Raw genomic sequence first — 19,059 nt, forward strand, 5'->3', positions numbered from 1 at the left:
GGTTCAGACATTCGTAACTTTGCTGGATTCTTCACTGTTCATTCGGTCAAAAGTTCAGTTTGTGACTAGAAACCTGCAGAACTGACGACCTTCCCATCAGCCTCAGCTTTACTGCGTGTTCAGTAGTTTTTAATTAACTTATAATTAGCAAATGTTAGCATGCTAACATGCTAATCTAAGATGATGAACAGTGTCAACAATTACATGAACTAAGCATGTTACTATTGCCAGTATGTTAGCATGCTATGTTAGCATTTAGCACACTGTGCCGATGCTGCGTTCAAGTTCAATCTGAATTATCGTAATTAAGCGTTTCAGACTTGTAAATCACCTTCACATCTACGTTCAGCTCACAAGTGTTGTTCAGTGTAATTAAACCCACATTTAATAATAAGAATAATAATAATAATAATACAAAACATTTTGTATATAACAATTTATTTAACAGTAGTAATCTACGATATTTGGTCCTCTGGTTTAAAAACAACAGTACAACATTCTTCAGATCCAGTTTTAACTTGAAAATGGAAAACAAAGGAGCATAAAAGTGTTTTTTTTAACACGCACACACAGAATGGCAACTGAAAAGAGTGCGACAGATGAATTCTCCACAGAAACTATCAGAAACTAACCCCACAGATCATTTTCAAAGTCGGTAACAGGTCAAAGTGCCGGACATCTTCTAACTCGAGCATGTAACTGATGCTCAGAACAGCAGATTCAATCCAGATTAACATTCAGTGAAAATGGAAAGTTACAAAAGTCATGTAGACAAAAATAAAACGTCGCGACCTTCTGACATCTCTGCTGTAAAAACATTTCGCGGAGCATCGTTTTAAATATGATTGGTTTAAAAAACAAGTGATGTCAGAGCGCTGGAATGTTTAGGAGCGGCTTCGACGGTTTCAAAGAGTTCAAAGAGGCACAAAGAGTTCAGCAGAGTTCACACTCGACACGGCAGAGACTGTCTTTAAACAAGAGAAGAAGAAAACGTCCAGGAAAGGAACGGCAGGAGGTCTGAAGCACCTGAGACCAGATCGATCAGTTCACACGTCCTCTTCCTCCTCTTCGTCCTCGTAGTATCGGTTCCGTTTGATCATTTCCTCCACTGTCAGCACCTCCTGCTCCTCCTCCTTGTCATCCACCTCCTCGCTGTCCCAGAAGCCCACATCCTGAGATGACCGGCTGGCCTCCACCTCTGCTTCAGGAGACGAGATGTCAGTCGGCGTCTCCTGCTGCTTCAGAGGAGGCATCTCTTCCTCCAGCACACATCCATCCTCTTCCTCCTCCATCTCCTCCTCCTCCTCCTCCTGTCCAGGTTGTTCGTCCGCGGCGTTGTCTTTGGTGAGATGATGGTCCGTCTCGCTCTTCATCTCGCCCTCCTGCTCCTCCTCTCCTGAGCTGGTGTGAACGTCCACACAGCTGTCTTCAGTGGGGGTTTGGCTGTCTGACTGGCCGCCGAGCTGCAGCTCCATGCTGGAGGGTTCTGGACTGAGCCGCCGTGGCTCCGCAGGAGGAGGCGGACTTTGTTTTCTGGCCTCAGGAGACAGACCGCTGCCGGCCTGTCCTGCCAGCGTGAAGGGCATGCTGCGCTCCTTCAGGGAGGAGCTCCGGCGCAGGCAGGGAGCCTCTCTGGCCTGTTCAGGGGCTGAGGAGGGGGAGTCCTCCTCCGGGGGCCACTTGGGCCGGACGGGCTTGCTGGCGGAGCCCCCGTCCGTGGTTGTCGCGGCTCCGCTGCGGCCGGTCGCGTCCTCCAGCTCTGATCGAGGCGGCCAGGAGATTTTCAGCCTGCGGGTCTCTGTGGGTCTGTCGCCCTTCTCTGGCGACTCCTGACCCAGAGCCTCCATGGTGGCCATCAGCACGTTGACCTTAGCCAGCGGGGAGTCCTCCACACTGGGGCTGTCCATGTCCGAGGCCGGGGCCGGGCTGGGGCTCTGGATGGTGGGCTTGGTCTGAGGCGAGGCGTCCCCGCTCTCGCCTTTGCTCTCCCACAGCTCTTTGTGGGGCCGGTGGCCGAAGCCCTCGTCGTAGTTGCCTTTGGCCTTGAAGAGCTGGCAGAAGTGCGGCTTGCAGTAGACGCTGTTGTGCAGGGAGGCGTAGTTCGCCAAACTGACCAGAGAGGGACAAAAGGAGGAGACGCAGTTATGAGGAGGTGAGAAATGAGCTGGTGATGAGTCAGCTGATGAGCACTTTTAATGATGATGATGATCTTGTTTTAAGCATTGATGATGACGACAGCTGGATGTTCTGCTGTGTAACGTCAGTGAGTGTGTGTGTGTGTGTGTGTGTGAGGGTTTAACATTTGTCTTTACATCGACAGTAATGTGTTTCATGTGTTACTTTATGGTCTAAACCTCTTTGCGCTCGTCTATCTTTCAAATTCCTGAATCGTTTCTAACTCAAACTCAACGACCAAAATAGTTAAAGCTCCTTCTGTCGTATTAAAAACTGTTGAATTTAGATAAAATATATGCAGCATATAAACAGATTTGATCAAATGCTTCGATCAAAGATGCTCAACATGACCAAACTCACACTAATATGAATTTATCTTTTACGTGTAATCGATGCCGTAAACGTTTCTTCTGACCAGCTGAAACAGATTCCTGCTCAGCACAGATTTAGAGAAGGTGTGGCGTAATCCTTCAGTTGAGCCCTGATGTGTGAAGAAGTGCTCGTGCTGACTCACGGCTGGTGTAATCAGACTGTGACTCGATACATCTTGAAAAAACCTGAACATATGAATCATAAATGGGTCATCATGTGATTCCTGGAAGAAGGTGAGAGGCGTCGACTGTTCATGACGAGCTGTCCTGAGTTGGTTTTGTGTGTGACGCGTTTTGGACGTGAGACTGAACGTCGTGCTCAGCTGCTGGTCGGTAACGTGAACCGAGTTTTGTCTCAGTGACGTCAGCACGTGCCAGCCAATCCGCCGCCTGCGGCTCTGCTGGTCCTCACCTCAGTTTGGTGTTGCAGTGCGAGCAGCGGAAGCAGGCGCTGTGGTAGACGTGCTGATTGGCCACCAGCCTCTCCAGAGGATAAACCGTCTTCAGACACGACACACAGGTCTCCCTCACCGGCAGGCGGAAGCTCTGCGCACACACACACACACACACACACACACACACACACACACACACACACACACACACACATTAAGTTCATGAATCTACACACCACACCCACGTGTGTCTGTGTGACGGCGTCTCTGTGAGGACTCACTTTGGGGGTCTTGGGCTGAGAGGAGTCTCTCTGATTGGAGGAGGCAGGGGTTCCAGGAGCAGAGCCTGCAGGATCACACAATGAGCAGTGAAAGAAAGGCAGTGACGCGCTCTGAACACTAGATGGAGCCGCAGCCATGTTTAATACAACACACTGACACGCAGACGTCCAGGAGTCCAGAATGAAGCAGCACGTCGAGTTTAGAAAACACAGAAACGACTCTTACAGACTGTCTATATGTCAGATTTACAATAATCTACACCAGGCCTCTTTTTCCATGACCTACACCCAAACATCCACTAATGATGGTCCAAATGCCAAGTTCTCATTAGTGGAGAACATTCCTATCATGTGGAGTCACACGGAGACGTGGGGAGTGAATTACCGTTGCTCTCTGAGGTGAAACCTTTCCTGCTGTTTGGTTCAGACTCTGGACTCTGAAACGAGAGACGAGAACAGGATCCATCCTGGTCAGTCACTGAACTGTTCGGCATCACAAACATGTTTTCACATGGCAGCCGTGTCTGACACAGGAAGTGATTTATGATCACTTCAATCACACAACAGGAAGTGACGGTTTGTTCAGGTCGCTGCTCACCATGTCCAGAGTGCACGGAGGAACGTTCTCCTTCTGCTTCCCGCTGAAACTGTCCAGCTGATCGCTCTGAGAGACACACAGGAGACACGACAGGAAGGTCACTCATGGAATATGACACAACAGGACAAACAGGTCATTGTTGATCATGTGACACATCAGAGAAGCCATGTTTTTAACCTCAGACACTTTGAGGTCAAAGAGGGAAAAGCAGAATTCCATAAAGTTGGAGACTGACGAGCGACAGATTAAACAGAGATCAGCTCGTTTGTCATTGGTTAAACCCTCCTAGTAATCGTCCACACCCACGGTTCGTAACGCAGGCGTTCTGGGAAGAATTCGACATTTTGGACGCCTACGGGGTCAAATGAGATTAAATCAGATTACATCAAATTAGCCTTTATTGTCTCCTTTAGGAGGAATTTGTCTTGTTGGAGAAACAGCAGCAGCACACGCGTCCAATCACACGACAGTTAACGTCATCACACACACACACACACACACACACACACACACACACACACACACACATCTATGAAGAGCTGAACACACACCAGGAGTGTCGCACAGGAGGAAGGTAACAGCGTCTGACCGCGGTTTTCATTTCCACCTGAGTGTCTGTGTGTGTTTGTACGTTTACTTTGTGAAACGACCAACAGGAAACTTTATTTTACTACTTTTTTAGTGGCACAAACCAGTACTAACCAGTAAAGATGTAAGTACGTTCTCCAGTTTAGCTCCAGTTTAGCATCTTTAATATATAAGTGATTAAAGTGAATACAGGACTTTAACTTGTGTTTCTACTCCAACTCGAGTAGAAGATCTGAGTTCTTTCCATCACTGTCTGTAAATCAAACTTCAGCATCACGTCAGCAGAAAGCTGCTGCAGGGAAATGTTGTTCTGGGGGATGATTGACAGGCGTACTCACACTGACAGAGGTGGGAGGGACTTCCTGTTTGGAGATGGCAGCTTGGTAGAGGGCCATCCTGTCCCGGAGAGGAGTGGACTCTGCGAGACCATCTGGACCGACACACAGTGACGAGAGTGTGATAGTTAACGTCTTTAAAACAACACATTGACTTTTTACAGCATCTTTTTTTTCAGTCCATTCACTGTTGGGAACGTTTGTTGAAGCGTTCCTGAGGAGGATTTATTGTTTTCCACCCATCCCAGTTCAGACGGAGTGCAGACTGTGCTGGTTAGTCATGCAGGCTGCGGACAGGAACACGAGGTCAGAGCGGTCTGCAGTGTGGAGGGGAAGCAGGCTTTGGCTCTTCCTGTCTGCTGATCAGTGGTTCTACAGCAGTCTGTCGTCAACTCGGAGCTTTTCACTTCTGGGAAGGATGTAATCCATCCAGAGGAAGGCAGGACGACACGCAGCGTTACCGAGGACCATGTTTGTGGCTGACTGAGAAGCAGCAGAGAACAATGCTGGAGGTGGAGACGAAGTGGCTCCAACAAAGGCTTTGTGAATGTGAGACCATCAGAGCAGCGGATGCTTTGAAAGGGGCCGGTCGGAGTGATGAAGAAGCACAGAGTCATCAAAACGGGGCTAAAGTCAGTCCGTGCTGGACTTTCGTTGCTCCGTAACTGTTGGCTCATAAATGCATCATGTCCGTTTAAAAGGTGACGATGCAGTTTGTTAATGTGTTCAGAACTTCAGGCCTAAAAATCAGTGAAACTCTGCATTTGTGTGAAAAACAAATCCAAGTATAGTTAAAAAGTGTGTATGTTTTTATGTAACTATGAGTGAATATCACTGAAATGAACATTTTATCACCTTATAGAGTAAACGTGTTGGCTAACAGTGGCCTGTTTAAACCTCTGACGATCATTCAGGTTCATGTTTGAGGCGTCTGATGGAGGAAACTCTTCACTCTTTACGTCCGGGGCACGCTGGCGGCCTCGGCCTTGAATAATAAACTCTAAAATCGTAAACCTTGTTTGTTTTGGACTTTTCTAAAGAGGTATTTGTCCCTGCCTCGAGTACAGCTGTTTGCTGTCCTCTGTCCATCCCCTCGTCTCTAATCAAAGACATAAAACTCCAGAAACACTCGAAGAAAAGAGAAGTGTACCTCCTAGAAGCTGCTCCATGTTGGCAGAGTTACCGTTTCCTCCGCTCGTTTGCTCTCTGGACACCTGCAACAAACAAAATCAGACAGTCAAGTGCAGAAAATAAACACAGAGGCAACAAAACAGCTTCAGTGTGTCCTGAAAACACACTCCAGCGCCGACACACAAGCGTCTGATGCTCACATGTCTCAGCCGGGCTGGAAGCAACGCCGTCGATCGGGAAGATCAAAGTGAAAGACGAGAGAATCACAGAGGTGAAGAGTGTGTGTGTGTGTGTGTCCAGTCCAAACCACTTTAATCCCCTTATGAGCTCAGAGAGACGGAGCCTCAGACAGTCTGTCTGTCCACAGCCGCCAGCCAAAACAAAACTAACTCAAGTGATCATTCATCATCTCTGAGGTGGATTTACGCCGACGTTCACGTCTGTTTTAATTCCTGAAGACTACGAAGACGCTCACTCAGCCGGGATCTCTTCTTAACACTCAGGGAATCAAACTCTGACAGCCGTCGTCCCGCAGAATAAAGGCAGCTTTAATGTTAAAGGGAATACTCTGTGTTGGTGAAGTCACGTTAGCCGACTCGTCTCGCTCTGCAGACGCAGTCTAACCACTCCCACCCACAGTCGAGCCAGTGCCGCCGTCCAGCATGAAGGCACACATCGTCCTCCTGCAGTCACTTAAAGCACAGATTACACAACAGGTCAGACAGCGACTGACGCTTCTACACATTTAGCATTCAGTCTGTAAGAACCACAGCAGACTGGCCTTCACCTGCGGTCCAACGCCCACGGGGAGAAGCTTTCCTTCTGCGTGTGCCACTGACGCAGCGTCAGGTGGTTTTCTGGCTCGCACACCTGATGAAGCCGAACTCTGCAGGCTTCAGCATGAGAAGTTGGGAAATATTTCACAAGAGAAACCGACGACGACGGGAAAACAACCAGCGCCTCAGACAAGTTAACACTCATCAGCCGTCAGTGAAACAGACAAACTGAATGGAGGTTCTGTAACATTTGGCTTCTCTGTGAAATCTCTAATCTTAAAGGATAATTCTGGTGATCTTCTATATTTTTCTTACTGACAAATAATTTTTAAATGTTAAAGCGCCAAACTTTTTTCAGGTGAATGTGAGGAGCCACGCTGTCACAGGTGACGTCATCTTAGGGCGGGTCTTTAACCAATCTGAGAGCCTGAGTGAGGAGTGTGTTCTTCACAAATAACACACATGTATGACAACAAACTGAATCATAACGGTGTCAGCGGGCTCGTGTCTGGCATTAGAGAAAAATCCCAACAAAAGACACCATCATCATAACGGATCCCTCCCCGAGGGTGGATTATCTGCCGCAGACTGGGGGTGCAGCGTTGAAGGAGAGGGGGTGTCTGAGGCTGGTTTGCATGTGTGTGTGTGTGTGTGTCTGTACACGAGGAGGGGGCGTTAACATGTGGGGTGAGCGGGATGTAAACAAGCGGCTGGGCCATACGAGGCCAGGCTGGGCCTCAGGAGGCTGGATCAGCGGGCGAGACAAAGAATCTGCCGCTAATCCTGATACTATTAAAGCTTTCATTAAGACTGACTTGCAGTTCCCATTATGACTCCACCCTGTCCCTGAAGCCACCTCACACACACACACACACACACACACAGACAATACCCTGTTCTTACATCAAGCCGTACCAAAACAAAGACAGAAGGGGAAGGTACCTACAGCACGAGTTAACAACATCTAAACAGGATAATATCCCCAAACCGAGGCACACAGTCACACTGGTGAAAGTGAGCTGACACAGATGAAAGCAGCCGCTGATGAAGTTAGCCCATGAAGCGGCCTTTGAGAGGCGCTTTTCATTACAGGCACTTTGCAGCCACGTCTGAAAGACCTCTTTCAGCGAACAGGAGCAGACAGAGAAGGTAAAAGTAGACAGAGCGTCTCAGAGCAGTGAAGCCTGATCAGAGTCTAAACAAAGAAAGCAAGAAAAATCACCAACGTCTGAAAGAAACACCACAGCTACCTCTCGTGCAGGCGGACGGAGAAAAGGCCGCGAGGGATGAAGAGTCGGCGGAGAGGCGGAGGTGAGTTTGATGGTGCGAGTGAATCCAGCAGCGACAGACACCGGCAGTGAGCTCCAGAGGAGAGAGGCAGACTGAGCAGAGCAGCCCAATCTGGCTTATGACAGGGGAGATGTGGGGTAGGGCCTCTGGAGATGGTTTAGGGGAAGAGGAGGAGGAGGAGGGAACAGACTGGGTGGGAGCAGCAGAGGCGACAGGGAGCAGGTGTTCCAAGGGGGGGTGCGGCCGGATGAAGGTGGGGATGATGAGAGGAGGGGAGGCAAAGTGTGCCATGGTGTTAGCCCCTTACCCCAGTGTGTGTGTGTGTGTGTGTGTGTGTGTGTGTGTGTGTGTGTGTGTGTGCAGGGTTTTTGTGGGTTTTTTTTTTTTGTTTGTTTTACTGTGTCACGGTCCCCCAGCCTCAGAATAAAGCGGCAGGCATACGGGTGGAGTCATCTGGGACCAGGAGGGTGGTGGAGGAGCAGCTGGTGCAGGGGATGACAGTGGGAGTGAGGGGGGGGTAGATGGGGCTGAGCTGAGCTGGGCGGTGTGTGGGAGGGAGGGAGGGGTTGGTTAGGCAAGCAGGGTGAGGGTCAATTAATTTCAGATTGCTCGTGGCTGCATGCTCCACCCAGCCCGGGGGGGGGGGGGGGGGGGGGGGCTTGGGAGGGGGCTCTTCAGCTGTGTGAGGCTGCACTGAGCACAGATTTCAGCTAAATGCTAACACAGCATCATCATTGTGAATATGTTAGCATGCTAACATGCTCACGTTCTGCACGTATTTACCATAGTTTTTGTTCAGCATGTTAGCATGCTATTATCCGCTAATTAGCACAAAGTGCAGCCGAGGCTGATCGGCTTGTCATCAGTTTTCAGATTTTTGGACACAGGTTATTATTGCACAGGTTAAAATTTCAACCTGATGATGGAGCAAATGAAAACTTAGGGATCCCTAAAGTTACCACTACTCATCCTCAGGGGGGTTGAGACATTTCAGTCTAGATCAAAGCTGTGGACCGGCCATCACTGAGCTAAAAAAAAAAAAAAAAAAAAAAGGAGGAGTGGAGGTCGAGGTCTTTGAAGACGTGTAGAAGAAGGAGGAGGAGGAGGGTGGAGAGAGAAAACAGAAGAGATAGAAGGAGCAGAGAGGATGATTGATGGGGTAGGGAGGAGGAGGAGGAGGAGGTGGAGAGCTTTGATGGCCTTGGGGGAGACGGTCTGAGGAGGCGCAGAGTGCAGATCAGCTGTCTGCAGTCATGAGCCTACCAGCCTGCACCATTACATCATCCGTCCTGTGAAGGGGAGCGCCACAAAAGAGGAGCAGAAGGCCTGGCCTCCACCATACAGTGGACGCCATTGTGAAGGCGCCTCAACTCTGCATCTGCACACTGTAAAGACTCTATTCCTGTTCCAGGACTCGGCTAAACTATTCTTCCTTTGGTAAGAAAACTATGCAAAAGACTCCAAACCCCTCAAACTCCCCGTCGCGCTCCTCGATCTCACGGTTTAAAAGCCCACACGGGTGTCGAGTTGAAAAACAAAGTCTTGTAACAGCAGATTTTTGAATGTTTTCTGACTACACGTCTCCTTTGTTGGTACTGGATCCCATGAAATCTCAACAAAAACTATCTCAGGGTTAAAAGAGTAAGTCCGGTGATATTCGCTATTTTTCTTATTCTCAACAAATCCCATGAAAAGACCAAAACCAACAATGAATGAATCCTACAAACGAGTGTTAACTGTTTGTCCAAAGCCTGATACATCTCATCCCTCTGTGCTCCACTGCTGTTCAGAAACCATTAAAAACACATCAGTGAGCTAAAACGCTGCAGCGGGTCACATGTTCAGTCTCACATACACTGTCCTGCAGCTGTACTTGCTAGCTCTCCAAATGTGTATTAATCCGCAGCTGAAAATAGTTCCCAACAAATGCACCATTTACTCCTGTAAAGACGCCTCTTTGCTTAGATTAGATAAGAAGACAGATGCGTCTCTCAAAGATGTGCAGTAAATACAAAGCTACAGCCAGCAGCTGGTTAGCTTAGCACAAGCACTGTCAAGTACATAACTCCCAGTACAACCACAACTTATTTTTACAACTGAGCTTCAGTACAGATTAAACAAAGATACACCGTGTTAATTAATGAGCTTAGGTGGCTTTTGTTACCTTTGGATTGAGCCAAGCCATTTCCAATTGTTTCCAGTCTTAACGATAAGCTAAGCTAACAGGCTGCCGGCTGCAGCTCTATGTTTTCTCAGAGAGAAAGTGAATATATGCACTTCTCAAAATGTCAAAGTGTTCCTTTAAAAGCTGCAGTGCCTGGTTTGATTGTAAAGGATAAAACAACAGCCTCGAGGTCGAAGTCAGGAAGCGCCGAAAGACGGACTAGCAGTTTTGGTTTTGGTCATTTCATGGTCTTTGCTGACAGTAAGAAAAACACATCCTCGTGCTTTTCGGAGACGAAGGCATGATTGGTGATGTGTAACGTTCGGGCCTGTTCGCCTGGCAGGCTCGCTCTTGCTCAGAAGAGGACAGATTTACAGGAACGGGCGAGCAGAAACCCTTCGAGGCGTGGCCGCTCGCCTCAGGAACTGGCTCTGAGCTGCAGGAGATGCCGCCTGCTCGCTGAACTCATGAGGCTGCTCATACCTGGTGCTCACAGTCAGGCAGATTCTCAAAGAAACAAAAGGAAATTCAGAGAGAGTCAAGAACGTTTGGCTCCTCTGTGGAGTTAAATGAGGGTATTTTGTCACCACGAGCGAGCCCTTTCCGAAACAAGCCATGTGATCCATTGTTGACATCTTGACTCCAGCAGCTGTAACGACCCTGCTGCCGTTCGTTACTGATCAATTATTTACAGTGTAGTGCCGAGAGTACGAAATACATCTACGCCCTGAAACACATCGATCAGGCAGACTGAGTCCCGCTGACCGGTTAGTGGCGCTTCACAAGTTGCTCATTTAAAAACACGGCGAATCATAAAACACCAGCGTGCTTCAGAAAGCCTCGTAATGGCTCATAATGTTCTCTTCCTGTCATAAAGGGGCGCTCTGTGTTGAGGGAACACAGCACGGCCATTGTTAACATGTCACACCTCGAGTATGAGCACTTTACATCTTACACGCCGCGAGCAGAGGCATGACGTTCATCTGAGCAAAACAACAATCCGCAGCCCCGAGTGCATGAAGCTCCAATCAACGGTGCTCGTCGAGAGGATGTGCAAGTCAGCTGAGTGTGAGTGTGTGTGTGTCTGTGTGTGTGTGTTGGGGTGAAGGGTGGTGAAGTGAGGCTGCACCATGTGACTTGCAGCATGACAGCACTGGAGGGATGTGACCTCTCTGAGAACAAGAACAATTTTTCACTTGAGCTGAAACCAGTCGGGATCCTTTCATGACTGAAATGAAACCAAAGGTTTCTGAAGGACTCGCTGGCTTCACTGAAGAAGTCACACATGAAGAAGAGAGAGCGAACGCCTGCTCGGTTCTAACTGAAGAGGGTGATCGTGTTTGATATTGAGATGACAGCTTGAGTGCAGACAGACTTGCCTTGTTGCTCACGTTCTCTCCCTTCTCAAACATCATCTTCAGGCTGTTCAGAGGAACGCTGGGCTTCTCTGAGTCTGCTACCTCTGCTGCCGCTCCCTCCTGCCCCTCTGAATCTCTGCTGGGCTTCGCCTCCATGTCGGTCAGACCCTCGAGCTGAGCTGGCGGCGCCTCCTTGGATCTGGTCTCGATGGGCTCTGAATCCTGGTCTTGAGAGAGCGCGGTGGTTTTCAGGGTGTCTGAGTGGTTCTTGATGTGTGATGTGGGTGCAGGTTTGGGGCCTGTGGGTTGACTGATGTGGGTCTGAGGGTCGGAGGGTTCGGCTTGAGGTTGGGCTCTGTGGCTGGACGCCCGCTGCTGCTGCTGCTGCTGCTGCTGCTGTTGTTGTTGTTGTTCTTCCCAGCGTTTCTTTAAAGCGCTCAGATTGCCGCTGCACACGGTGGAGGGTGGAGGTTCTGCAACCTGCAGAGAAACATAAGCACTCAGCTGATATTTACACCAAGAGATCCAGTTCAGCTCAGTTCAGAGAACCAAAATGCATCTTAACCCGAGGCCCCTGCTTTGGTTAAAAGACAAGGCCGCCTTTATTCTGGATTTTCTGAACTGTCACCAAACGTCATGAATCTCAGAAGCAGCACTGCATTCATCCGTCTCTCGTTTCAGCTCCACACTCTGACTCCAAGACCTCTGACTGTCAGTTTTTCCACTCATGAATCTAAGACCAAAAAAGCAAATGTCTACATTTTATGAGGACATAAAAATATTCAACCTGACGTCCTAAAGTTGTAGAAATTCAGATAAACCATTTGGAAAAACTCATTTTTTACATTCAACTAGAAATATCTGCAAAGACCCAGTTGGCCCCGGTTCAGATGTAGGACTGGAACTTATTATCATCACTTATTGATCTGTCGAATGATTAATCAGTTGTTTGTCTATAAAAACAGTGAAAAATGTCCATCGAAATATTCTGGCAACACATTTATGATGTTCAAGTTGCTTGTTTTGATCAAAAAGTCCCAAAATATTTAGTTAATCCCAAAGACAAAGCATCAAATTCTGACATCTGAGAAGCTGAAACCAGAAAATGTCTGTTTGGAAAATGATGTCATTGATCATCAAAGTGAAAAACAATCGATGAATCAATGAATCATTTCAGCTCCAACTCGACAGGCTACAACAAACAGACCTGCAACTGATTTAGGACTGAATACAACATTAAGCATAAAAAAATTGATTACCGATTATTTTTCTGTAGATAAAAAGTGAAAAAAGTCCATTGAAAAAGTTAAACTGTTTGCTCTGTCTGATCCACAGCTTCACATATTACAGTAAAACAGATTAAAGCTGATTCATTTCCTGCCGATCGGCTCGTCTAATGGACTGAACAGCTTTAGTCTGATGTTTCCATCGTGCAGACGTACAGTCCAACAGCACATAAGAAAGACTTTTCAACAAAGCGGGGAAGACAAACACTGCCAGCCACACAAACAGTCACACAGCAACACTTTGAATACGATGACTCACTTTTTCTCAGACCGTGCAGGAGAAGACGCACTGAGGGATGCGAGCTGCTCTCTGAGTCTGCTTTTAGTTTGTACAGTGAGTTCAATGTTGGACTCACACCACCAACAACTGCTGAGTGAAGCTAAGAACACCAAATACAGCACTGTCCACACACACACACACACACACACACACACATATGAGCATTCATGCAAGCAAACTTTCAGCTACGTGAGGAGGAGAAACGACGGTCAAGCGAGGAAACAAAGTGCAGAGAAAGACAAAGAGCCGCTCAGCATGCACGTCTAGAAACCTGGATCTGCTGCATCCAGAGCCAAAGAGCTGCAAAGAGTCTGGAAAAAACTGCCAAAGTGGAGAGTAAAAACCTGAGGAAGTGGCTGAAGACCCGGCCGTCCAGCTGCCGTTTGTGTGTCTAAGTGTGTGTGTGCCGAGTGTCTGCTGACCGGCTGCAAATGCAACAAGCTGTCCCAGATGTGAGAGTCTTGAGAAGTGATCAGAGCAGCATGAAGAAACTAGCCCACCCCCTACAGCACAGAGGGAAGGAAACAGAGCGGGAGTGCGGGGGGTGAGGGGTGAGGGGTGAGGGGCGGGGAGGCCGAGAAAATCAGAAACAGAGACAGTCAGTGAGGGAAAAAAGGGAAAATAAGTCCAGGAAATGAGAAAAAGGTAAAGGGAGTGTGTGCTGGAAAGCTAAACAGAGGACACAAAAACCTGTCACAAACCCTGAACCTGGATAAATAATAATCTTCTGATAAGCCTCCATGACTGTTTTTTCCAACTGCTGTTTGTTTATGGGCTGGACTCACCAGGAAGCCTTTAGCCATCTTTCCTGTCTCAGTCTCTCTTTGATGGAAGTCAGAAAAATGCTGCAGAACAGTCATTAACTCACAGGAGGGTCAACAGAGAAAACCCACGAACGAGCTCAATGACCATGAGAGGACGATGTCTCCAGAGAAGACGCGTTCTGCTCAATGTTCTGCATGAACGATAACCAGAGACACAACAGGACAGAGTACCAGCTAAGCTAGCAGCTCTGTGAATGCTAATATGCTCACGTGCTTACCAGGTATAATGTTCAATGTGTTAGCATGCTAACATTTGCTAATTAGCATGATGAAAAGTACAGCAGAGGTTAATGATGAGGTCATTAGCTACAGGTATAAATGCTGTTACATATAAAACATGTGGTCAGCTCATGAGATACGACTTGATACCAGCTCAGGTGTTTAGTGTGACACTCTCAGGTTGAAATTCTGCAAAGATATCACAGGATTTATGTGTGATGTCCAAACTCCATGTGCTAACGAGAAGGATAAAGTTGTAACAAGGAAACAGGAGAGTGAGTGATGATGACGGCCGTCTGTTCTGACAGAAGAAGATCTTATCAAGGTAAAACATACCAGCAGGGATGAACCACGGCTGCACAGGCTCCTCCTCCTCACCCACTAATGTGATATATTATAGAAATAAGGTAACTTTACTGTACTAATGTAACTTTACTCAAGTCAAATCTTGAATGTAGTACTTTCATTTATGGGTTTTAGTAGTGATACTTTCACTTGAGTAAAGGCTCTGAATACTTCATCCACCACCGTGAAGGAGTGAATCTGTGTATCAGACGTTTTTCAGGCTGAATCAGGTACGTACTGCTTTCTTCTTCTCTGCGTTGCCTTCCTCTGCTGCCATCTGGTACCTGAAGAAGACACAGAGACAAGTTATAGGACAGAAAGTGGGACGTGGGAGAACATTCATGGTCATACCATCATCACAAGCTGAGCAAGAAGCAAAAGCAGCTGCTCCACACCCAGGAAATTAATATGAAATACTCCAAAAGCACGAGATGATTTCATGCGTTACAGTAAGTCTGGATGGAAAATCTTCAGCCCACGCTCCGTCACACGGAGGAGACACAAGTGGGTCAACGTTTTGTCCACCTCTGCTTCCAAAGACAATCTGCTCTCCAAGTTTTATATCAGGAAAACATCTTTGGGACAGGAGCAACTAAAGACTGGGAAAGATGTGGAACGCTCCAAAAACACCTGTTTGGAACATTCCACAGGTAAACGGGTTGATTGGTACCAGGTGAGAGGATCATGATTGGTATGAAAGGGGCATCCTGGAAAGGCTAAGTGGTTCACAAGCGAGGATGGAGGAGGTCTGTTCGTATGTTGCAGGATTTGTGTTCTAAGTCCTGATGTGTTGCTGTTTCTGATGTCACTCAGTGTGAAAGGTCATCACATGCATCCTGAAACAAACTGATTTCTTACAGTGTGAACTGTGTATTCACTGGCCACAAACAGAGCAGCACTAACTCCTAGTGGTCAGATGGTGAAAGTGCAGAGAGGAGGCATCCTTCCACACAAACGCCATCTCCATTCACAAATGAGTGACCTGATATGTTGCGTTTGAGGGAAGCCCTGCATGCAGCGAGTTCACCTCAGTTTTACTCAGTAAAGTCTGACACCAGCACGTCTGCAGTAACTGGTCGGGGCTGATGGCGTGATAGTCACATTCCTGCATGAAACAGGAAACTGAAAACAGCTGAGTGGCGAGAAAGTGCTGCGAGGACGACCCGTGACCTCGTTTCTGATCAGACGCAGAGGAGGCGGCGGCGTGAGGTGACAGATGAAAAAAGACTTATCTGCTGAGTGGCTGCTGGTGAATTATTAAACTCATGGTGGAAGGCGGAGAGGCAGAGTGAGCTCAGGTCAGACTCACTTGGAGAAGCGCTCCGCGATGGCGTTGTTTTTACCCCGGGCTGAGACGATGGACAGCTCCTTGGCGGTGACCCTCAGCGACTGGGACGCCCACTGCCTGCGGCTGAACGGAGCGACGGAGGCCATCTTTGTTGCACGTCTGAGCGATCGATCTGTTTTGTCGGCTTGCCAGGAACACACGTCGTCACTGTGAGGCACAGAAAGAAGGAGCATGTTGAGCCAAATGAAAGCAAAGCAAAGCAAGTGAGAGCTGGTGGAGAACGGCTGAGTTTCTCCTCTGCAGCTCTGAAACCGGAGAGTTTAAGCAGAACAGAAGAAACATCCTCAAACTGCTCAACAAATGTCATCCTCACCTCTGTCCTCCACTCAGCGAGACAGGCTTCAGCTCAGATGTGCCAGTTTTCTATCAGTACCAAACCTCACCCAGAAATCAATACATTTAGCCAGACTACATATCTGACCGTGTGTCATCACCACTGCAGCGCGGACCGGCCGCCGCGCCTGAGTCAGAAAGTCAATAGAGCGCGTCACGCAGCCATTGACCATCTGTTCCCAGCATGACAGCGCTCCATCTGAGCCTCCGGGCGACTACCAGCAGACGACACACAAAAACCCTCTTGTATACGCTCACTTTCACAACACGCACACGCCTCTACCTGCTCGCCTCTTCTGCAACTTCACAGCTCGAGGCCGAGGGCAGGCAGACACACGCAGCAGCGCCGTCAGCTTACAGCAAGTAACTGTCATCTGTGAGTTATACACGCTCCGGATGAGTCAGACAATGAGGTCGATGAGCGGGTCGGTGTCGGCGGAGCCTCCGGGGTCCCGACTCATCGGCTCGACGTCACTCAGCAGGTGGACTATTGTGGGATGTCGCCTAGTTAAGACTCGTTAATTTCTACAACACTGTGTCCTTTGTTAAACATTCCTGCAGCTGGGACTGAAATGACAGCAGGTAACCGATGATCGGATGTCGTATCTTTACTTTAAATGACTCCATTAACGCTTCAGCTAAGGATTATAATCATTAGTGATGAATCGGCTGATTATTTGATCACCTTTTGGTGGACAGAACATCAGAAATAGTGAAAATGGCCAGATCCTATCAAGATATGACATTTTCTATGATTTATAAGACAAGGGAATCAGAAAATTCTCTCACATGAGAAACCAAAACCATCAAATTTATGGCATTTTTGCGTAAAGTTATCAAACATCACACACTGCGGAGATGTTGCCTAATTAGGACCAACTCGTTCATTTCTACAACCACAACCATTTGGGAACTGTTGCTCTTTTTTGAATACAAATCTCTTTTTTTTTTTTGATGATTTGGACTGCAGTTAATATTTCCATTGTTGATTAACAGTATAAGATGCCAGAGATCACTGAAAATCAACCTTTACCGAATCCCAGCGTGAGATCTTGAAACGTCTTCTTTGTCCAACAAAAAGCCCAAAACAGAGAAAAGAAGCAAATCCTCACATTTGAAACACAAAGGATGACGGTGACTCTTAGCCGTCTATGATTCAGGCCTCCTCCGTCACAGGGTTGAGATTACAAACAAAGCAGCATGTAAAACTGATGCAGATCATGCAAAGCCGAGTTTCAAAGTCATGTGTCAAAGGCACCGAAAGAGAAGTCCTGGACCAAAGTATCACGACCGTCAGTGAGCTTAAAGAAGCCGACGACGTGCCTGATTTCAACCCTTTAAAGACATGGATGCTTGATTTCAAACCTTAAAGAAACACAGTTCAGAAGCTCAGTTTTTCAAACTGCTTAAAAAGACGTTTTTCCTCATCATGGAGTCAAACAGCAGAACATTTAAAACAACCTACCTGTGACTTCTCCTGCCGTCTCACTCCCTGACGCTTGTGTGTCCACTACTTGTGTATTTCCTTCTCTTTTCACTCCTCAGCTGTTGCCACCAGTGCTTTTGAGTAGACAGGGAAGTAGGAGGAGCCCCACCACTCCCATTTAACTCATGCCAGCCAATAACGGAGCAGCATTCACCTCCACCTGGCAGGTACGAGTCCTCTCCCTCCCCGGCCAATCAGCAGGGCTCAGTGTGAGTGCAGGAGGTATGTGAGACGAGCAGCGTGAGGGGCCGGCGTGGAACGACATGGCGGACGAGCTGCCGGGAGAGGGGGGAGGAGGAGGAGGGGGACAAGAGGAGGCGGGGGAGGGGGAGTCCCACACTGGATTCCTGGAAGCTGAGTGGATTGCAGACTCTTCTCACAAGGTCACGACTTCAGAGGATGTGACTCACTCCAAACCCCGGCTGCCTCCTCTGAAAGGAGAAGAACAAGGGGGAGGAGAGAGAATCAGATGCTGCATGAGACAAAAGTTTGTTCTTAGAAAAAACACAAAGAGAAAAAAAAAGCCATCTGACCTGTGTGGAAATGAGAAAGATCAACACTCACATGAGCACTGAAACAGGTTTCGCTTGTCGTAGTTTCTCCTGCTGGCTGTTTGAAGATCCACGTTTAAGACGTCTGCAGTCTGACTTCAAGTGAGAATCAAACATTCATTCCTCTTTTTCTTAGTGTCCCTCCACTGAAACACTGACAGACAAAGAGGAAACGACAGAAGTCGGCTTCATCGGACAAACTCTTTCCTTTTTCCTTCCACCAGCTGGAGGAATGATCCCAGCAAGCAAAACCAGTTGAAATCTACATGTGGGCATGTGTGTGTGTGTGTGTGTGTGTGTGTGTGTGTGTGTGTGTTAAGTGTGGTCTGATGCCTGGAGTCCAAAGTGACGTCTTCATGTCTTATTTTGTCTAAAAAAAAAAAACAGTCCAAAACCCCAAAATATTCAATTTACTATCATTTAAGAGAAGTGAGGCAGTAAAGTCTCACATGAGAAGCCAAAACCATCAAATATTTGTCATTTTTGCTTGAAAAATGACTTAAACCGACTGTAAAAAAGGCTGCAGATCATTTCATGTCAGCTAAAAATCGACTGAGGGTCTAAGTTCTACCATCATCATCATCTTTAAACACATTCTTCATCCTCTATTGTCCCCTTCCCCACCGTGTTTGAGGTGGTGCACTGAGGCCCTCTGGGATAATCAGAGTCCAGCTCCGCGGTGGCCCCCGAAGACTTTCAGCTCCATCAGTGTCACATCTCTAACAGTGAGTCAGTTTTAATCCCAAACACATGACGGCTGTGCAGACGGGCTCGACCTCCTCATCTCACCTCAGAAATTCCCAACAACACTCGGGATTCCTGAGAATTTCCAACGAAAGGCAGAACTCTGTTTCGTTTTCATCTTGGGTGTTTTGGCTGTGCTGTGTGGATGGGTTAAGCAGGGAGGACGTCTTAACTTGAACTT

General features: G+C 47.8%; 1 protein-coding gene across 2 annotated transcripts; it reads right to left on the reverse strand.

Moving 5' to 3' along the window:
* Positions 1 to 448: 448 nt before the first annotated feature.
* On the reverse strand, positions 449 to 17,777 carry lima1a (LIM domain and actin binding 1a). Of its 2 annotated transcripts, XM_076741794.1 has the most exons (11): positions 17,563 to 17,777; positions 15,726 to 15,911; positions 14,655 to 14,700; positions 11,484 to 11,942; positions 5,894 to 5,957; positions 4,747 to 4,838; positions 3,821 to 3,886; positions 3,608 to 3,659; positions 3,223 to 3,287; positions 2,959 to 3,092; positions 449 to 2,109 (listed from the first exon to the last, which is right to left on the reverse strand). In XM_076741794.1, exons 2-11 carry the CDS (start codon positions 15,848 to 15,850, stop codon positions 1,047 to 1,049), a joined length of 2,166 nt encoding a protein of 721 aa, XP_076597909.1. In that variant the 5' UTR covers positions 15,851 to 15,911; positions 17,563 to 17,777; the 3' UTR covers positions 449 to 1,046. The 2 variants fall into 2 exon arrangements, with proteins under 2 accessions (XP_076597909.1, XP_076597910.1); XM_076741795.1 differs by lacking the exons at positions 14,655 to 14,700; positions 15,726 to 15,911; positions 17,563 to 17,777 and adding an exon at positions 13,300 to 13,939.
* Between the last annotated feature and the right edge of the window lie 1,282 nt (positions 17,778 to 19,059).

This window comes from Chaetodon auriga, chromosome 10, assembly GCF_051107435.1.
Source record: "Chaetodon auriga isolate fChaAug3 chromosome 10, fChaAug3.hap1, whole genome shotgun sequence".
In the NCBI taxonomy this organism is placed as follows: domain Eukaryota; kingdom Metazoa; phylum Chordata; class Actinopteri; order Chaetodontiformes; family Chaetodontidae; genus Chaetodon; species Chaetodon auriga.